General features: G+C 40.3%; 1 protein-coding gene across 4 annotated transcripts in view; it reads right to left on the bottom strand.

The window, feature by feature from the left end:
- The window catches only part of LOC128702469 (venom phosphodiesterase 2), a 109,212-nt gene that overhangs the window by 53,245 nt on the left and 34,559 nt on the right, over positions 1-21,408 (bottom strand). For 3 of the 4 annotated variants that reach the window (XM_053796726.2, XM_053796709.2, XM_053796717.2), the window contains exons 2-5: positions 11,089-11,133; positions 6,696-6,885; positions 5,034-5,206; positions 2,769-2,912 (exon numbers count right to left, since the gene is read on the bottom strand). In XM_053796726.2, coding sequence (XP_053652701.1) covers positions 2,769-2,912; positions 5,034-5,206; positions 6,696-6,885; positions 11,089-11,133 — 552 coding nt within the window. Of the gene's footprint in view, positions 1-2,768; positions 2,913-4,018; positions 4,138-5,033; positions 5,207-6,695; positions 6,886-11,088; positions 11,134-21,408 lie in introns of those variants that run through there. The other variant, XM_053796734.2, reaches the window with a different exon arrangement.

Below are 21,408 nucleotides of genomic sequence, written 5' to 3'. Positions count from 1 at the left end.
AAAGATACACAACATATCTCTCCAAACTGCCAATATCCCAAACCCCTCCTTTAAAGTGCAGGCATTGTACTTCCCATTTCCAGGACTCAAGTCCGGCTATATAAAATAACGGGTTTCACTGAATCCCTTCACTAAATATTACCCTGCTAACACTCCAACAGCTCGTCAGGTCCCAAATACCATTTGTCTCCATTCACTCCTATCTAACATGCTCACGCACGCTCGCTGGAAGTCCAAGCCCCTCACCCACAAAACCTCCTTTACCCCCTCCCTCCAACCCTTTCGAGGACGACCCCTACCCCGCCTTCCTTTCCCTACAGATTTATACGCTCTCCATGTCATTCTACTTTGATGCATTCTCTCTAAATGACCAAACCACCTCAACAACCCCTCTTCAGCCCTCTGACTAATACTTTTATTAACTCCACACCTTCCCTTCTCCTAATTTCCACACTCCAAATTTTCTGCATGATGTTTACACCACACATTGCCCTTAGACAGGACATCTCCACTACCTCCAACCACCTCCTCACTGCAGCATTTACAACCCAAGCTTCACACCCATATAAGAGTGTTGGTACCACTATACTTTCATACATTCCCTTCTTTGCCTCCACAGATAATGTTTTTTGTCTCCACATATACCTCAATGCACCACTCACCTTTTTCCCCCCCTCAATTCTATGATTAACCTCATCCTTCATAAATCCATCCGCTGACATATCAACTCCCAAATATCTGAAAACATTCACTTCTTCCATACTCCTCCCCAATTTGATATCCAATTTTTCTTTATGTAAATCATTTGATACCCTCATCACCTTACCCTTTTCTATGCTCACTTTCAACTTTCTACCTTCACACACACTCCCAAATTCGTCCACTAACCTCTGCAATTCTTCTTTAGAATCACCCATAAGCACAGTATCATCGGCAAAATGTAACTGTGTCGCTTCCCATTTTGTATCTGATTCCCCATAATTTAATCCCACCCTTCTCACGAACACCCTAGCATTTACTTCTTTTACAACCCTATCTATAAATATATTAAACAACCATGGTGACATTACACATCCCTGTCTAAGACCTACTTTTACAGGGTTTTCTTCTATTTTCTTACTAGTTTTTGTTCTTGTTTATTTATGCCTATCTTCATGGGGAGGTGGAACAGAATACAGTGGACCCTCAACCAGCAATATTAATCCGTTCCTGAGAGCTCATCGTTAATCAAAATAATCGTTAGTCAAGTTAATTTTCCCCATAAGAAATAATGGAAATCAAATTAATCCGTGCAAGACACCCCAAAGTATTGAAAAAAAATTTTTTACCACATGAAATATTAATTTTAATACACACAAACTGAAGAAGACATGCACAGTTACATGACACTTACCTTTATTGAAGATCTGGTGATGATTGATGGGATGGGAGGAGGGAAGAGTGTTGATCTTCTTAGTGTTTAGAAGGGGAATCCCCTTCCATTAGGACTTGAGGTGGCAAGTCCTTTTTCGGGGTTACTTCCCTTCTTCTTTTAATGCCAATAGGACCAGCTTGAGAGTCACTGGACCTCTGTCGCACAACATATCTGTCCATAGAGGCCTGTACCTCCCGTTCCTTTATGACATTCCTAAAGTGTTTCACAACATTGTCAGTGTCACAATTAAACACTTGTTCAGGTTTCAATTCTTCACTGTCTATGTACTCCTTGAATTCCTGCACATATTTTTCAGCTGCTTTTTGGTCCAAACTGGCAGCCTCACCATGCCTTATCACACTATGTATGCCACTACGATTCTTAAATCTCTCAAACCAACCTTTGCTGGCCTTAAACTCACATCACCACTAGTTGCTGGCATTTTTCTAATTAAATCCTCATGCAACTTCCTAGCCTTTTCACATAAGATCTCTTGAGAGATGCTATTTCCTGCTATCTGTTTTTTGTTTATCCACACCAATAACAGTCTCTCAACATCTTCTATCACTTGCGATCTCAGTTTCGAAAACATAGTTGCACCTTTGGCAAGAACAGCTTCCTTGATTGCCGTTTTCTTGGCCACAATAGTAGCGATGGTTGATTTGGGTTTTGTGTACAACCTGGCCAGCTCAGACACACGCACTCCACTTTCATACTTAGCAATGATCTCTTTCTTCATATCCATAGTAATTCTCACCCTTTTTGCTGTAGGGTTGGCACTAGAAGCTTTCTTGGGGCCCATGGTGACTTATTTTGCAGGTGCAATCACTAAAAAGGCTGTGATAATATGAAATGTTCCGATTGTATGCTTAGAAGTGACCGCGGTGGCTGGCTGGCTTGTAAACACTGGCCAGAAGTGGACGCATCTCAGACAGAACGAATAGCGTTGGTCGAGTTTTTTAGTGCTAGTCGAGGCAAAATTTTTGCGTTAAAATGTATCGCTGGTCGGATTTATCGTTAATCGATGCCATCGCTGGTCGAGGGTCCACTGTACTTCCTCCATAAGCCATACGTGTCATAAGAGGCAACTAAAATGCCAGGAGCAAGAGGCTAGTAACTCCTTCTCCTGTATACATTACTAAAGTTAAAAAGAGAAACTTGTTTTTCTTTTTGGGCCACCCTGCCTCGGTGGGGTATAGCCAGTGTGTTGAAAAAAATCACAAATACGAGGACTTTCTGATGGGAACAACTGAGTTCTCTCAACAACTGAGTTCCCTCAACAAAAATCTTACAAGAATGTAGGCAAAAAAGTAGTAAAATCTTGTTTTAAATGTATCCATCATTTTTATTTTACCTGTTTTGCAACAGTGTTCCATATAGGATCACCTTTCCACCATACTGGGTCATAGTAATCACGGTCCATAGCGTTGAAAGTTCTGTTGGTCTTAGCATCATACATTTCATTTCCAATAATTCCATGACTTTCTGGGTAGAGTCCCTGAGGGCAAAATGAAAAAGCAATACTGAGATCACCAAAGGTCTGATAATTCTAAATATCATTATTTTAAACTACAATTGATATTCAGATATAAAAGAAAAATTATATGAAATGGGAAGATAAGTGAAATATTAATTTTTGTTTTATCTAACTTGAGATGTAGTGATCACAACTGTTCTAACTTGAAGAATTATATCTCCAAAATTCTCCAGTTATCAATAGAAACAATATACATATAAAATATCTGTAAAATCATTGTACAGGTAATCCCCACTTAAAACAATGATGTGTTCCATAAGAATGGAATATAGGAGCATAGTGTCTAATACAGTCCTTCTACAGTATACATACAGGTCTCTAAATTAGCAAATGTTACATTTCTAGAGGTCCCAGCAGATTCGTAAATTATATTTCTTTTCAATATAATATAATTTTTCAGATTTTTGCCTAATTTTGTGTTTCAGAGGCCATATCTCCTTAATATTACTCTGCCTACATTAATATTAACATTAAATAAAAATGAATGCCTAGAAAGAAAAACAAATTTTGACATGGGAAAATCGGTGAAGCATAGAGTACTTTGAATAAAACAGAACGATTAATTTTCAATTCAGAGATGTGCTAAAAAGAAAAAAAAAAAAAAAGAGGCACCACCAAAAAAAAAAAAAAAAAAAAAAAAAAAAAAAAAAAAAAAAAAAACACACAAATACAGTAATAAAAATTATTCACTGCAGTCTCTTTAGTAAACACATTGTATAACTGAATTCCACAAATTTGGAGTGCCATGAATTTGAAGATCTGTCTCTACAGTATGAATGGAAATGCATTCCAGGAAAAATGAACATACTGTTATGAGATACTTTTCCAACTGGTACCAAGTACGTTAAGTTTATTTAGGCACAAGTATATGTATATAAGTACAATTATCATACATAGTAATATATGTATAAATACCCCAAAAAAGTCAGACAAAGTGACTTATTTCCACTGGGGTCCAAATAAAGAAGGAAGCACTGCACAACAACATGTATGTATACAAAGATGAACACATTTAATTAAAAAATACATGAGAACAAATTAAAAATTAATATAAGAGAAACACTCACAAATGATGGTCAGCATGTTGATGAATTGTTGGCATCTGCTTCCAACACGGCCCACTTTCGCAAACATTGAATACTTGCCTCAGTGTGTAGCCACCGTCTTCTATTTCCTTCAAAGCATCCTGATAAAGAGTCAGCTGCTTTGGTATCGGCACTTGCAGTTTCACCAGTCACTCAAATGTTATGCAAGCTGTTATGCCTCCTCAATCTTTCAAATTAACCCTTGCTGCCAAAACTTTCCAAATGTTAACTCTCACTTAGTTTCCTTAACAGTCAAACAAACTCCTGGCCTTCTCCTGAAAAACTCTCAAAACTGTGACTAGTTCTGAGGGTTCTTCTGCCCTTGCAAAGAACTGTTTCACTGCCTTGGGTCATAAATCCAAGCACTGAGAAGCTTTAAAGTGCTCACCAATAATTTTTTATGAGAGCAAGTTAATTTGGAAGCACTTGATATAAGTTTCTCATGTCAACCATGGATGGAAAAAAAAGTAAAAACATGAATTAAGAGGTTTTTTCAAAAGCACCTGGTTTGTCACTAGTAACAATCCACAAAAATAAAAAAAAAATATGTCTTAACTAATGCTTTTCCTTCATCTTTTCCACCACTGCAATTCTAATCACTTAATGCTCTAATGGAACTCCTGCTGACTTGGATAAAATACAACCTTGGATGGCACTGAAGCAGGGCAAACTATTGGAGATGAGTTGCTCCAACAAATCTTGTATATTGAAATGAGGATGTCATATTGAAAAAGAGTTTCTAGTGTTCCTGTTGTCATACATATGTATATCAAAAAACTGTACATCAGAATGTTATTAAGAAGGGATTACTTGTACATATCTAGCAAACATTTTTCTAACATTGAAATACTTTATAAATAACTCTTACCTTACTAAGTACAGTAGTGTGTGGTGCCAAATAAGTCGTATGATAATTGAATACTGTATCTCAAAAAGCCACTCTTTTGTGGAGAAGTTATAAATGCAGTTTTAATTTTTCAACTGAACACCATCTTACCGTTGCAATAGAATACATGTTTGGGAAGGTAGTGGTGGGATAAACAGGAACGAGGCTTTTGGCACTGACTCCACACCTTGCCAGGTAGTTCATGGCTGGGGTTATACTATCATTTAGGAAATCTGGTCGTAACCCATCTACAGCAATAACCAAGAGAGGATGAAGTGCAAAATCTGCAATTAAAGTTGATTGTTTATAAAATGAAGACTTTATAGATCCTCAGTAACTGAGAAAATAATAATGCAGCACAAATATTAGTAATCAAGATATGGTTATTGTTCATTTTGACTTATGCACACATAATGGAGTGCCAAAACATATTGCTGCGGTTATTATTCACTTTAGATAACTCACATGCATACTCTCCATATATGTCAGACAATATGTGTTCAGGATGTGAAATAACATACAGGCAGCAGTTTTCATACCCATTCTTCATTATTCAGACTTCCTACAATAAATATATTCACCACTCACTATAAGCTGTGATGAATGGTTTGAAAAACCGACAAGTTGAAGATTGAGACACTTATGCAGCATATGGAAATCTTTATTCAGGAAACGTTTCCTGAATAAAGATTTCCATATGCTGCATAAGTGTCTCAATCTTCCACTCACTATAAGCTATGGACAAAAATATTGTAGGGTAAGTAATGTGTGTACTGTATATGCATTTTTTAGGCCTAGCTCAATTGCTCAATTAATATACAAGACAGTGTAAACATGTCATCAGGCTTTTATATGTACTTGAATTCAATAATTATTGTTTCACTTTACAGCAATAGCCCAGAAATTAACCTGCTGTATAAGAAGGGCCCTCCTGTGTATACTCTACACTACATTTTAAATGAAGGTGAAATTTTGTAACTACTCTTATATAGTAATAATAATAATATAATAATATCTTTATTTCTACAAGTACATGTACAAGGTATACAGAAAGCCCCTTGTTATGCAGAGCATTCTGGGCAAATTAGGTAAATTTTTTCCCATGATATGACCCACACCAATCGACTAACACACAGGTACCAATTTTTACTGATGGGTGAACAGGGACAACAGGTGTAAGGAAACATGCCCAATGTCTCCACCATTGCTGGGAATCAAACCACAGACCCTTAGAGTGTGAAGCAAGAGCTTTGCCCACCAGGCCACCTATGTACACAGCACAAAATACAGTACAGTATAGTATTATTGTTATATTAAAGGAGAAGTGCTAAAGCCACAGGGGTCATACAATTTCTGAGGAATGAGAGGTAATCAGGTTCAATTAGAGGAAGGGAAAGGTAGCTCTGATTCCTTGGATCAACAGCCATTCACCAGCATCAAAGTGAGGAGGATGAAAATTGTTGTTAACTACAAGGTGAATTCAAACAAGAGTAGCTAATGAATGCATTATATACCATATATATTCTTTTCATGAGTAATGACTTTGTAAATCTGAAAAATTGCAGCATATTAATTAATACAGAAATAAGATTCCCATATAGCATCATAATTAAAATAAAATTTAAAAATAAGTCTAGGTTATGAGCTGAGGCAAACTTTTAGAAAAACTTAATGGTCCCATATATTTTTGTATGCTCATCTTGTTACCATAAGCAAGATGAAAATATGCACCTCTTAAATATGTACTTGTCATAACCAACAGAGATGGCTGACCTGGACATGTGTCATTAGAAAGAGAGAGACAGATACTCTCGTCGTGGCGCCAGCGGACTTTTGAGGTTCTTGGGGGAGGAGCTGTTGTGGCATTGAAGGCAGTAATTTTTGCAGCAATCCTGTCACCTTCCCTTGCTTTCACACTCAGGTAGAACCCCAGAATGCACACACCAATCAGTGTTACACCAATCTGAAGTGTGGCATAATGATACAAAACAAAACAAAAACAAAACAAAAACAAAAACAAAAGTTTATTTGTTTGCAAAGGTTACAATGTGTGTTTACATTTCATAATTTCATTGGTACAAAGAATGCCACTATCATGCTGGGGCATTTCGGGCAGACTTAACCTAATACTTAAAGACTACTTAAGTCTAAACAGGTAATGAGTGGTAGATTTCAAACATTCAATATTTTATTCTTTTATTAATATGAGGTAGTACAATTTATGATACAAACATACATTTTTAGGTATGTAATAATGGTTTAATAGATGAGGGGTAATAAAATATTTGGGAGAGTTGCTTCAAAACTGGTTAGAGATTAGCATAGCATGGGTATGGTTATTATTGAGAGATGACATGATTTTTAAGTATAGCCCTAAACCAATTTATGGGCAGGGGACCTCTTGCTATTTCGGGCAAAGAGATCCAGATCTTCGTACCCTTTATGTGCATTGCATTTTTGCATAGCGTAAGACAGACACGAGGGATGTCAAAAAGTGTTTTGTGCCTCATGTTATGCCTGTGTGTTCTGTTGTAGCTGCCTAGAAGTTTAAGAAGGCCCCAAATGTAGAATTTGACACATGTGCAACATCTGGGTATCTTTACTGTGGACTTTTTGCCATCTAGTGGCCTTAGCAATACAAATTCAAGGGCATACATGTAACTGGAAAACCACAGAAAGACAGTGGTACCTTGACTTACGAGTGCCCCAACTTACGAGTTTTCCGAGTTACGAGCCATCGCTCAGTCGATTTTTTGCTTTGAGTTGCAAGCCAAGATCCGAGTTATGAGTTAGCTTCAGATACGCTGCCACTAGTTGGCGCAGCAAATGCCCCAACATCCACCAGCATCTTGCGTCTCACTCGTTCAGTGCATGTGGTTACCTTGCCGTAGAAGCATCTCTCGTGTTGTGCTTGCGTTTTGTGCAGTTATTTTGCCAAATTTCCTTTTTTCTAACCATGGGCCCTAAGAAAGTAAGTGCAAAGGACAGTGCTGAGAAGATGAAAGTGAGGAAAGCGTGACAAAAAAGGCAAAAATCAGTGAAAGTGAAGTGAAAAAAAAAAATTGTTGCAATTAAGTTCAGCGATAAAGTGTAGCATTAAGAGTGTAGCAAGTAAGTTTATGACAAATGAAGAGTCTATGACAAATGAAAGTAACCGAAAAAGCACAAAACAAACGAACTCCTCCAATCTCCTCTGCCTATCTTTTCCGCCCTCCACCTCCACCAGCATCTTCCGTTAGCCCAAGTCGTCTGATATCCAAGGTAAATACGCTTTATAAAACCGGTTTATTTCTTAACATTCTCTTTTATTATGTTTTTATACAATATTTCTTATTTATAAATACATTTTTCTTATTTAAAAACCCATAACCAAAAAATTGGGGTGGTTTTTTGGGGGCTGGAACGGATTAATGGCATTTCAATTCATTTCACTGAGGAAAACTGATTTGACATACTGTACTAGCAAGCTGAGTTACGAGCTCGGTCACGGAACGAATTAAACTCGTGAGTCAAGATACCACTGTCTATACAAAAGATTAGGTAATGTATTTCTACTGTCTTCACATTATGTCGCTGAATTTGTATTGATAAAGATACTAGATGGCAAAACGTCTACAGTAAAGATACCCAGATGTTGCACGTGTCTAATTCTTCATCTTGTCAGTACTGTGTACCATACAAGTACAAGGCACAAGATGAACTGTATACTCCCTGCTTATACAGGTTGGCGATCACTGATCTGGCAATCACTAATCAGGTTCTATCGCTACTCCAGCACTAATTTCAGCTAGCATAATATCAAATTTCCTGGGTCGCTGCATCAACTTGCCGCTATTGTTTGGTGGCACTACTTGCTGCATGAGTTATTCAAATTTGTTTTTCTCCATCTATTGTTATAACTGTTCACTTTTAGTCCTAGCCAAGTTTTCCAATAAATAAAAGAAATGCTTCTTATTGTGTAAAGCGCAAACACCACACATTGTCCGTAAAAGATAACATAAGAACATAAGAAAGAAGGAACACTGCAACAAGTCTACTGACCCATGCGCAGCAGGTCCATGTGCCCCCGCGGAGTTAACCAATGAGCCACCCCCCGGATTATCCCAATGACCCACCCCCCGGATTATCCCAATGACCCACCCAGTCTGGTCATCCCCACTCAAGGATGGAGCACTGTACCAGACCCAGCAGCACAAGCTAGTCAGGTCCAACTCATGCCCACCCACACCCACTCATGTATTTATCTAACCTATTTTTAAAACTATACAACGTTTTAGCCTCAATAACTGTACTCGGGAGCTTGTTCCACTCATCCACAACTCTATTACCAAACCAGTGCTTTCCTAAATCCTTCCTGAATCTTAATTTTTCCAACTTGAAACCATTGATGCGAGTCCTGTCTTGGCTGGAAATTTTCAGCACACTATTTACATCCCCTTTATTTATTCCTGTTTTCCATTTATACACCTCGATCATATCCCCCCTAATTCTACGCCTTTCGAGAGAGTGCAGATTCAGGGCCCTCAGTCTATCCTCATAGGGAAGATTTCTGATACATGGGATCATCTTTGTCATCTTCCTTTGTACGTTTTCCAGAGCATTTATATCCATTCTGTAATACGGTGACCAAAACTGAGCAGCATAATCTAAATGAGGCCTAACCAAGGTAATATAGAGTTGAAAAACAACCTGAGGACTTCTATTATTTATACTTCTAGATATGAAGCCAAGAATTCTGTTAGCTTTATTGCAAACACTAATGCACTGTTGTCTTGGTTTTAGATTACTGCTAACCAGAACTCCTAAATCCTTTTCGCAATCGGTAGTATTAAGATCTACATTATTTAGTTTATGTGTGTTACCTGGAGTTTACCTGGAGAGAGTTCCGGGGGTCAATGCCCCCGCGGCCCGGTCTGTGACCAGGCCTCCTGGTGGATCAGAGCCTGATCAACCAGGCTGTTACTGCTGGCTGCACGCAAACCAACGTACGAGCCACAGCCCGGCTGGTCAGGAACCGACTTTAGGTGCTTGTCCAGTACCAGCTTGAAGACTGCCAGGGGTCTGTTGGTAATCCCCCTTATGTATGCTGGGAGGCAGTTGAACAGTCTCGGACCCCTGACACTTATTGTATGGTCTCTTAACATGCTAGTGACACCCCTGCTTTTCACGTTCATTGTTATGGTTATTTAACTGTCCAACATTTAGAACTTTGCATTTGTCAATATTAAACTGCATCTGCCACTTCTCCGACCATTGCGTCAGTCTATTCAAAACATCCTGGAGTGCTCTAATGTCCTCATAAGGCTGAACTTCTGAAAAAACTCAACAGCGGTGTGTCTGTGAGAAGACTGTGTGAATTATACAGCACTGGCTCTTCGACAGTTTATGACATAAAGAAACAGAAAGAAAAATTACTGAGTTTCTCTCAAAGAAACATGTGTAAAAGGAAAAACAATGAAGGAAAAAGTTCACTAAGTAGTTTTATTCAGGTACAGGTGCACATAAATACAGCTACATAAATATTCATACAAAGTAGCAGATGTGTAGATTACTTAGGATAACCCAAGAAAGTCAGAAAAAGTGACTTATTTCCAATGGGGTCCTTGTGATACTTCCTTATTTAAAGATTAAAAGGAGATATACTAGGAATAGATCTAATGATGTAATTTAGGTTACATGTATGTGAAGGTGTTGAGCTCTCTGGAGCTCTGGTGAAGGAACAAGCCAAAATTTCTTGTATATAAGTCAGGTATTAATGTATCTGAACCTAACCACTCTGTGATCGGGCAAAATAACTAATCCAGTACCCTACAGGTTCCAATAATGCCGGATTAGTGATGGTCGACCTGTACTACATTTTCAAAACACTTCTTGTCTAAATATAACTATAAAATCAATTACCAATAATATAAAAATTCATTAAAGACATAAAATTTTATTAAAGATAAAGTTTTTTTTTAATGAGGAAGTTATTTTACAACATATAAGTACATTATGTTTAACTGCAGCTCTTCTAAACAGAGATGCAAGCACTTCCATTAATTACCAGCCAGAAGCGATATTGGGCAGAACAGGTAAAGTACATTATCTTTTTAAATACTATTGCTAAAACAATGTCCTGGCTCTTTGGCCAACCACTTAAGAGAACATTAAGAGGCCTACTTACCAGCACAGCCAAAATTATTCTCCATTTTTTTGTGTAAAGGGGACTCTGAAAAAGAAAAAGAAATATTTAATACCATATGCTATTTATTCAAGGTTAGAATTCTGCTTCATACAACAGCCGTACATTGTATAATAAAATTACAATATTGTTACAAGCTGCCAAAAGAACATTTACTCACCAAAGAGAAATAAGATCAATAAAAATTAACTTTACACGTACAATTTTTTTTTTATTTACGTGACTTATTTCCACTGTGAATTCCCAGAGAAAGACGATTACAGGGTTGTGATAAACACCGTACTGGCCGCAAGTTAATAACCTTATCACTTCTACTCTCTCCACTAAATAACAAAAAGGCACAATACCGTGACTGGAACGATACACAAATAACCCGCACATAAAAGAGAGAAGCTTACGACGACGTTTCGGCCCGACTTGGACCATTGACAAAGTCACACTAACAGAGGTGGAGCAGGACGGCTATATATAGGCAGGAAGAGGTGGAGGTAGTAGTAGTAGTAGTAGTACAAGAATTGTATATAATACCGACAGGATGAAATGACACATGCACAACACCCGGGCATCCCCACCGTAGACGTTTCGCCATCCAGCCAGCCACTGGATGGCGAAACGTCCACAACAAAGACAACCAGACGCCGCACATGTGTCTTAATTTCATCAGTAGTTGTAGTAGAAGAAGAGGTAGTAGTAGTGGTAGTGGTAGAAGTGACTTGCTCGTCTTCCTTATTTCCCACTTCTACCACTACTACTACCTCTTCTTCTTCTACTACAACTACTGATGAAATTAAGACACATGTGCGGCGTCTGGTTGTCTTTGTTGTGGACGTTTCGCCATCCAGTGGCTGGCTGGATGGCGAAACGTCTACGGTGGGGATGCCCGGGTGTTGTGCATGTGTCATTTCATCCTGTCGGTATTATATACAATTCTTGTACTACTACTACTACTACTACTACTACTACCTCCACCTCTTCCTGCCTATATATAGCCGTCCTGCTCCACCTCTGTTAGTGTGACTTTGTCAATGGTCCAAGTCGGACCGAAACGTCGTCGTAAACTTCTTTCTTTTATGTGCGGGTTATTTGTGTACTCTCTCCACTAATATGATACAAAGACATTAATAACGATGAGAATTCATATAGGTTAATATAGAAGCCAGGAAGGAGGATAATGTAGCCACACACAGCTCATGCTCTTCATCAATTAAGATCATTCCAGTTACTCTGAATGATGGCGCCTGGGTTCATGATTAGATAATCGGCCTATAATTAAATAAGGGTAAAAGGTAATCTATGCTGAAACCTTCGATTTTTAGTGTTGCTACACAAGATTGAAACTTGATGGTTAGAACTTAGATGGTTAGAGTAGGAAACTTGTTACAGGATGGACAGCATCGAAGTAACTGACTTTCTGGGGTTATCCTAGGTTCTCTACACATATGCTGTTATGTAACTGTATGTGTATACCTGAATAAACTTACTTACTGATGCGAATGTATAATACCTCCTGTGTCCAAAGTGTATCAAGATAAACTTCCATTTGAGTATTATCCACAAGGGGAATGCCTAATAAATGTAAGAAACTTATCTATCCTGATCACTGCTATCCTGATCACTGTCACATGAACCTGTGAGGTCTGCAGAATGGTGCTGTATGATACACTTTGAAGTCCACACAAAATCAGTTACTAGACTACAAGCGATCCCAGGAAGCAGCGGGTTAGTGAACTTTGCTGTGGGGTAGCTTATCTACACCTCTACAGGATAACGGACTCGCCGTCCTGCCTGTAGTGTCCCTCTCAGCTGGAAAGGGTCACCATGGGCTACGGTGCCCCTGGTGTTAGAGACCCTCCTCCGTGAGGCTGGAGTTTCTGTTGCAGTCCTTGACCCAACAAATCCTACTCAGTGGGTAAGAATTCGAACCTATTGATTACCATGAAATCCTAGATCATACTTGCATTTTCCTGCGAGTCTCAGGCTCATCGGGAGCATATAATACATCCCAGCTAGTCATTTTACTTCCAATTTGGACAGTTCACCCCCCCCCCCCCGACACCGGGAGGCAGGGCTCAGTATTGCGTGATCTGTCAGTGGCCCTATAAACACCAAGACGACGACGTCGAAGAACCCTGCTGTCCATATTATTCTCTTAAATACATAATATGAACAGAGCCTAGCTCGTGGCGCCATCTTCTGTATTTAATCTATCATACAACATTTAATACGTACATTTTCAATGGTTGTGGCATTTACTACTCGCAACCCATTCCATCACCCTGCAGTTAGAATGATAACAAATTCTCACTACAGGCAGCACACTCCACCAATATTCAAAACACTCAACCTACTCACCATACAAAACATCCATACTTATTACTGCACCTATTACATACATAGAACACTTAACTCTGATATTAACCCTCCCCTCAAACATCTCCTTGCCAACCTCAACAGAACACATGACCATAACACAAGGCACAGATCACTCTTTGATGTTCCTTGCGTCCATCTCACGCTATGCAAAAACTCAATGCACATAAAAGGCCCTAAAATCTGGAATTCATTACCTGTAAATATAAAAGAAACACTACCTGTTTATAAATTCAAGTCTCTTCTCAAAGATCACTTACTCACCCAAAACCAAATAAATACTGAATAACTGAACCTTATAAATTGTATAACTTAAATGTTTCTCACAATTATATCACATAAATGTTAAACCTAAAACCGAATCTAACTTTATTATTTTTTAAATACACTACCTAACAGAACACTTCATAAGACTGAATGTACAACAATGCATGCAGTGTTCAGTGGTCAGTCGTCAGTGTTCAGTGTTCAGTGGTCAGTCGTCAGTGTTCAGTGGTCAGTCGTCACGTGAGGTCACAGACCCTGAGCTGCTTTGGGGATTAGCGTGGACGGTTACAAAGCATGGCTTGCTTCTGCAGTGTTTTAAAAACTGAGTTTGGAGAGTTGAAGGAGGAGGTCTTGCTTCTCCAGGAGGAGATTAGGAGGCTGAAGGTCCACCTCAATGGGCCTGGGAGAGAGTGTGAGGTGGTTGGAGATGTGGGGAATGAGGCTTCTAGCAGTGAGGTGCAGTCTGTCTCTCACTGTGAGGAGGCTGTAGGTGGGGAGGTAGCAACGGGTACCAGCAGTGAGGTGCAGCCCAGCACCTGCTACAAGTGGCGAGTTGTTCACAGTAATGGGAGGCGCATCAGAGTAAGGAAAGTTAAGAGTGAAGATCTGAAGGTAGGAAATCGCTTCTCTGTTCTCCAGGATGAATGTACTTCAGTGGCCAGTGAAGGTAAGGGTACTACTGCCCCTGCTAATGAAGGTAAGCGCATTCTTGTGGTTGGTGACTCTCAGGTAAGATATGTTGACCGTGCTTTTTGTAATAGGAATAAGAAGATGAGAGATAGAGTGTGCTTCCCTGGAGCTGGTGTTGGGGACATTGTCAACAGACTGGATAATATCATGTCAGGTAATGGGAACAAGCCCATTATCTGTCTCAGTGCTGGTGGAAATGATATTGGGAAGGGTAGGAGAGAAGAGCTGCTAGATAAGTACAGGTCAGCTATAGATTTCATTAAGTCTAAGGGAGGGATCCCAATCATATGTAGCATCTTGCCTAGAAGGGGAGTAGGAAATGAATGGTTGTCTAGGGCAATTGGTGTAAATTGCTGGCTAGATAGATACTGCAAGGAACTTGCAATCCCATTCATTGACAACTGGAACAACTTTTATGGCAAACATGATATGTATGCAAGGGATGGGGTTCATCTCTCTGGGGCAGGGGTGGTAGCACTTGCAGACTCGATTGAGAAGGCCATTGGTGAAATGCCTATGATTTTAAACTGATGGAAGATAGAGGTATGGGTGTGTGTGGGAAACAAGCAGGTTGCAACACTAGGGTTGAAAACAGTAAATGTATAAAAGGCATTCAGCATGAAGTTATAAATAAAGACAATAGAACAGGTCAGAAAACAAAGGGGGACAGCAGAGGGCAGCAAGGGACTAGCTCCCTTAAGGTTTACTATACTAATAGCAGGAGTGTTAGAAATAAGATAGATGAGCTAAGATTAATTGCAAGTGCAGGAAACATAGATATTATTGCTATAACAGAGACCTGGCTCAATCTGAAAGATAGAGAGATGCCATCTGAATGTCACATACAAGGCTATAAATTATTCCACACTGACAGGGTCAACAGGAAAGGTGGTGGAGTAGCGATGTATGTCAGAGACAATTTAAATTGTTGTGTTAGACAAGATATTAAATTAGAAGCGTCAGCCACTGAATCTGTTTGGTTACAGCTTCTCGAGGGCCGAGAAAAACTAATTTTGGGTGTGATTTACAGGGCCCCAAATCTTGATAGGGAGTGCAGTAAACTTCTATGGGACGAAATTCGTAAGGCATCTACATACGAAAATGTTGTGCTAATGGGAGATTTCAACTATAGACAGATTGACTGGAGCAATTTGACAGGAAATTTAGAGTCGGGTGACTTTCTTGATACGATCCAGGATTGTTTTTTAAAACAGTTTGTGACAGAGCCAACTAGGGGAAATAACCTCCTTGACTTGGTTCTTGCCAGTAGGGAAACACTAATTAATAATCTTGAGGTTAATGATGAGCTTGGGGAGAGTGATCACAAATCACTCAGTTTTAACATATCATGGAATTCCCCTAATAATGGCAATCAAGTCTCCGTCCCTGACTTTCGCTTGGCTGATTTCATAGGACTGAAAAATTACTTAGGTGGGCTGAACTGGAATGACCTGACTAGGGGTCAGGTAGGTGGTGATGGTTGCCGATATGATGCTTTCCAGGGCATAGTTCTAGCTGCTCAGTCAAATTATGTTCCAAATAGGGAAATCAGATCAAACAAAAATGATCCTAAATGGATGAACAATAGATTAAAATATCTGATTGGTCAAAAGAGAGGCATATATAGGCAAATCAAAAGAGGAGAGGGGCAATTAAGAAATCGATATATTCAGTTAAAGAGAGAAATAAAAAAGGGAATTAGAAAAGCAAAAAGAGATTATGAGGTTAAAGTTGCAAGAGAATCGAAGACTAACCCAAAAGGATTCTTTCAGGTATACAGAAGTAAGATCAGGGACAAGATAGGCCCACTCAAAAGTTCCTCGGGTCAGCTCACTGACAGTGATAAGGAAATGTGTAGAATTTTTAACACATACTTCCTCTCAGTTTTTACACAGGAGGATACCAGTGATATTCCAGTAATGATAAATTATGTAGAACAGGACGATAATAAACTGTGCACTATTAGGGTCACAAGTGACATGGTCCTTAGGCAAATAGATAAATTAAAACCTAACAAATCCCCAGGCCCTGATGAACTGTATGCAAGGGTTCTAAAGGAATGTAAAGAGGAGCTTAGCACACCTTTGGCTAATCTTTTCAACATATCACTACAAACTGGCATGGTGCCAGATAAGTGGAAAATGGCAAATGTGATACCTATTTTCAAAACAGGTGACAGGTCCTTAGCTTCGAACTATAGACCAATAAGCCTAACCTCCATAGTGGGAAAATTTATGGAATCAATAATTGCCGAGGCAGTTCGTAGCCACCTTGAAAAGCATAAATTAATCAACGAATCTCAGCATGGTTTTACAAAGGGACGTTCCTGCCTTACGAATTTATTAACTTTTTTCACTAAGGTATTTGAGGAGGTAGATCATGGTAACGAATATGATATTGTGTATATGGACTTCAGTAAGGCTTTTGACAGGGTCCCACATCAGAGACTATTGAGGAAAATTAAAGCACATGGAATAGGAGGAGAAATTTTTTCCTGGATAGAGGCATGGTTGACAAATAGGCAGCAGAGAGTTTGCATAAATGGGGAGAAATCAGAGTGGGGAAGCGTCACGAGCGGTGTTCCACAGGGGTCAGTGTTGGGCCCCCTGCTGTTCACAATCTACATAAACGACATAGATGAGGGCATAAAGAGCGACATCGGCAAGTTTGCCGATGACACCAAAATAGGCCGTCGAATTCATTCTGACGAGGACATTCGAGCACTCCAGGAAGATTTGAATAGACTGATGCAGTGGTCGGAGAAGTGGCAGATGCAGTTTAATATAGACAAATGCAAAGTTCTAAATGTTGGACAGGACAATAACCATGCCACATATAAACTAAATAATGTAGATCTTAATATTACGGATTGCGAAAAAGATTTAGGAGTTCTGGTTAGCAGTAATCTGAAACCAAGACAACAGTGCATAAGTGTTCGCAATAAAGCTAATAGAATCCTTGGCTTCATATCAAGAAGCATAAATAATAGGAGTCCTCAGGTTGTTCTTCAACTCTATACATCCTTGGTTAGGCCTCATTTAGATTATGCTGCACAGTTTTGGTCACCGTATTACAGAATGGATATAAATTCTCTGGAAAATGTACAAAGGAGGATGACAAAGATGATCCCATGTATCAGAAACCTTCCCTATGAGGATAGACTAAGGGCCCTGAAACTGCACTCTCTAGAAAGACGTAGAATTAGGGGGGATATGATTGAGGTTTATAAGTGGAAGACAGGAATAAATAAAGGGGATGTAAATAGTGTGCTGATAATATCTAGCCTAGACAGGACTCGCAGCAATGGTTTTAAGTTGGAAAAATTCAGATTCAGGAGGGATATAGGAAAGTACTGGTTTGGTAATAGAGTTGTGGATGAGTGGAACAAACTCCCAAGTACCGTTATAGAGGCCAGAACGTTGTGTAGCTTTAAAAATAGGTTGGATAAATACATGAGTAGATGTGGGTGGGTGTGAGTTAGACCTGATAGCTTGTGCTAACGGGTCGGTTGCCGTGTTCCTCCCTTGAGTCAATGTGACCTGACCTGACTAGGTTGGGTGCATTGGCTTAAGCCGGTAGGGACTTGGACCTGCCTCGCATGGGCCAGTAGGCCTTCTGCAGTGTTCCTTCCTTCTTATGTTCTTATGTTCTTATATGACCTGTCTTTGTAATACTCATTTGTGCTTTATAGTTATCTGTTTACATTAATGTTTTATCACTGATTTCATCATTGCTTAGTTAATCTTAAGTTAATTTTAAGCCAGCCCGTAATGCTATGCATAGTATAAGTGGCTTTGGCATGCTGCTCTTATCTGTATTTTTTTTGTACCTCTGTATGTGTGCTCAAATTGTTAATAAATAAATAAATAAATAAATAAATAAATAAATAAATAAATAAGCAGGGAAAGGGTGTCTGAGAAAACTGGGAGGTAATATGGTTGTGGAAGTGGGTAAGGTGATTGGGGTGATGGGTGAATTAGTGGATGACTGGGGTGATGGGTGGGGTAGTGGATGGGTGGGGTGATCGGTGGGGCAGTGGGTAGTTGGGGTTATGGGTGAGGTAGTGGATAGTTGGGGTAATGGGTGGGGCAGTGGATGGCTGGGGTAATGGGTGGGGTAGTGGATGACTGGGGTGATGGGTGTAGTGGATGGTTGGGGTGATGGGTGGGGTAGTGAATGACTGGGGTGATGGGTGTAGTGGATGGTTGGGGTGATGGGTGGGGTAGTGAATGACTGGGGTGATGGGTGGAGTAATGGATGGTTGGGGTGATGGGTGGGGTAGTGAATGACTGGGGTGATGGGTGTAGTGGATGGTTGGGGTGATAGGTGGAGTAGTGGATGGCTGGGGTAATGGGTGGGGTAGTGAATGACTGGGGTGATGGGTGTAGTGGATGGTTGGGGTAGTGGATGGCTGGTATGCCGTGTGAAGCAATGGATGGCTGGGGTGATGGGTAGGTGGGTTTGAGAAAGGCAAGTTATGTTATGTGCCCACCATGTGATTATAACGAAGAAAGTTTGAGCATCCAAATGAAACATTAGTATGGTTGGCTGGCCACAGAGGCTGAATGTAACCTGCACACCACCAGTCAAGGATATTGTAATCCCTAAAACAGAGATGAAAGTAATCTCTCGACATATATAGACAGAGATGTACACCTAGGTGTATAAGACCTTGATCAGGATGGTTGTTCAGAGAATGATGTGGCCCTGTGCATGCGCAGTGGCAAAATAATTCCACAAAGAAAAAAGGTCACAGATAGAGGGCTGAAGTGTAAAAAACTTTCTTCCTTCGCCACTGCAGACTTGATTACTTACCACAAAAACGGCAGTAAACAAGGGAACAACATGAACAACAGAAGCAGTACCGGAAGTGAGAGCAACGGCAATAACAACGCGAGAAATACATCACTTTCTCCTGTCTTGCCACCCTCATGGGTGAGAGCCAGGCGCCGCCTCCAACAAATGTCAAGGTACACTTACGGAGTATTACTCTAGTGCACCTTTAGAAACGAGACAAGAATTTCTTTGTGTACCTACCCTTCCGCTCAGTGGAGTGTGCTAGCCCAAGTGTTCTCACCAGGGTTAAGTCCCAGCTCCTGGCTCCATTCTCTTAACCTACGGTCGGCTAGCGCAGGTGGTCCCTTGCATCTTTGGTTCTACCATACCTACATCAGTTCTACTATACCTACACTAGTTCTTGTACTATACCTACTTCTGACATCTGACAGAAGTAGGTAGGCTGATGATACTAGAATCTGAATGACAGTGTCATCCACTGAGGACACTGCAAATCTCCAAAAGGACACTAACCAAGTCTTGAAATGGGCCTCAATGAAGACAAATTTCAACTACTCCATTATGGAAAACTGGAGAAAATAAAAACGAGATCGGAGCATAAAACAAATTCCAACCACACACTAGAGCGAAAAACTAATGTGAAGGACTTTGGAGTATACCTGGAGAGGGTTTCGGGGATCAACGCCCCCGCGGCCCGGTCTGTAACCAGGCCTCGTAGATCAGTTTGATCAAGCAGACTGTTACTGTCGGCCGCACGCAAACCGACGTACGAACCACAGCCCGGCTGGTCAGGTACTGATTGTAGGTGCCTGTCCAGTGCCTTCCTGAAGACAGCCAGGGGTCTACTCGTAATTCCCGTTATGTATACTGGGAGGCAGTTGAATGGTCTTGGGCGGATATTGCATCTCTTTCCCAGTCTTATACTTTCGTAGGGAGTGATTTTCGTGTGCAAATTTGGGACTAGTCCCTCTAGGATTTCCCTAGTGTATATTATTATGTATCTTTCTCGCCTGCGTTCAGGAAGTACAAATCAAGGGATTTTAACTGTTCCCAGTAATTTAGGTGCTTTATCGTACTTATACGTGCCGTGAAAGTTCTCTGTACATTCTCCAGGTCTGCACTTTCCCCTGCTTTGAAAGGGGCTGTTAGTGTGCAGCTTCAGCAACTCTGTTGCTCTGTATGACCTTAGTGGGTTTAGCGCATGGTTTTGATAATAATAATGTTGTTCTATATATTGTGTCTTCTTTCTCCACAAATCTGCCTCTGTTTCGCTCTTTAACCAGCCTAGTCATGGCTTAATGACTCAGACACATGTGCATCATTGTTTTGTGGACTTTCGCCGTTGCTTTCTTGTATGTTTCTACGGTCACTTTCACTTTTTCATGGTTTTATTAAACCCTCTGAGAACACATTCATAGATTTGATTTCTTCAGGTAAGTTACTTATATAAATTAAAATAAGTCTTGTGGTAAATGGTGAGTTGTGTGTGTGTGTGTGTGTGTGTGTGTGTGTGTGTGTGTGTGTGTGTGTGTACTCACCTAATTGTGGTTGCAGGGGTCGAGACTCAGCTCCTGGCCCCGCCTCTTCACTGATCGCTACTGGATCCTCTCTCTCTCTGCTTCCTGAGCTTTGTCATACCTCTTCTTAAAACTATGTATGGTTCCTGCCTCCACTACTTCACTTGCTAGGCTATTCCACTTGCTGACAACTCTGACTGAAGAAATACTTCCTAACGTCCCTGTGACTCGTCTGAGTCTTCAGCTTCCATTTGTGACCCCTTGTCCCTGTGTCCCCTCTCTGGAACATCCTATCTCTGTCCACCTTGTCTATTCCCCGCAGTATCTTGTATGTCGTTATCATGTCTCCCCTGACCCTTCTGTCCTCCAGTGTCGTCAGTCCGATTTCCCTTAACCTTTCCTCGTACGACATTCCCTTGAGCTCTGGGACTAGCCTTGTTGCAAACCTTTGTACTTTCTCTAACTTCTTGACGTGCTTGACCAGGTGTGGGTTCCAGACTGGTGCTGCATACTCCAGTATGGGCCTAACATACACAGTGTACAGTGTCTTGAACGATTCCTTATTAAGGTATCGGAACGCTATTCTCAGGTTTGCCAGGCGCCCGTATGCTGCAGCGGTTATTTGGTTGATGTGTGCCTCCGGTGATGTGCTCGGTGTTAT

Source organism: Cherax quadricarinatus, chromosome 37 (genome assembly GCF_038502225.1).
Source record: "Cherax quadricarinatus isolate ZL_2023a chromosome 37, ASM3850222v1, whole genome shotgun sequence".
NCBI lineage: Eukaryota > Metazoa > Arthropoda > Malacostraca > Decapoda > Parastacidae > Cherax > Cherax quadricarinatus.
This window is presented reverse-complemented; position numbering and strand designations above follow the sequence as displayed.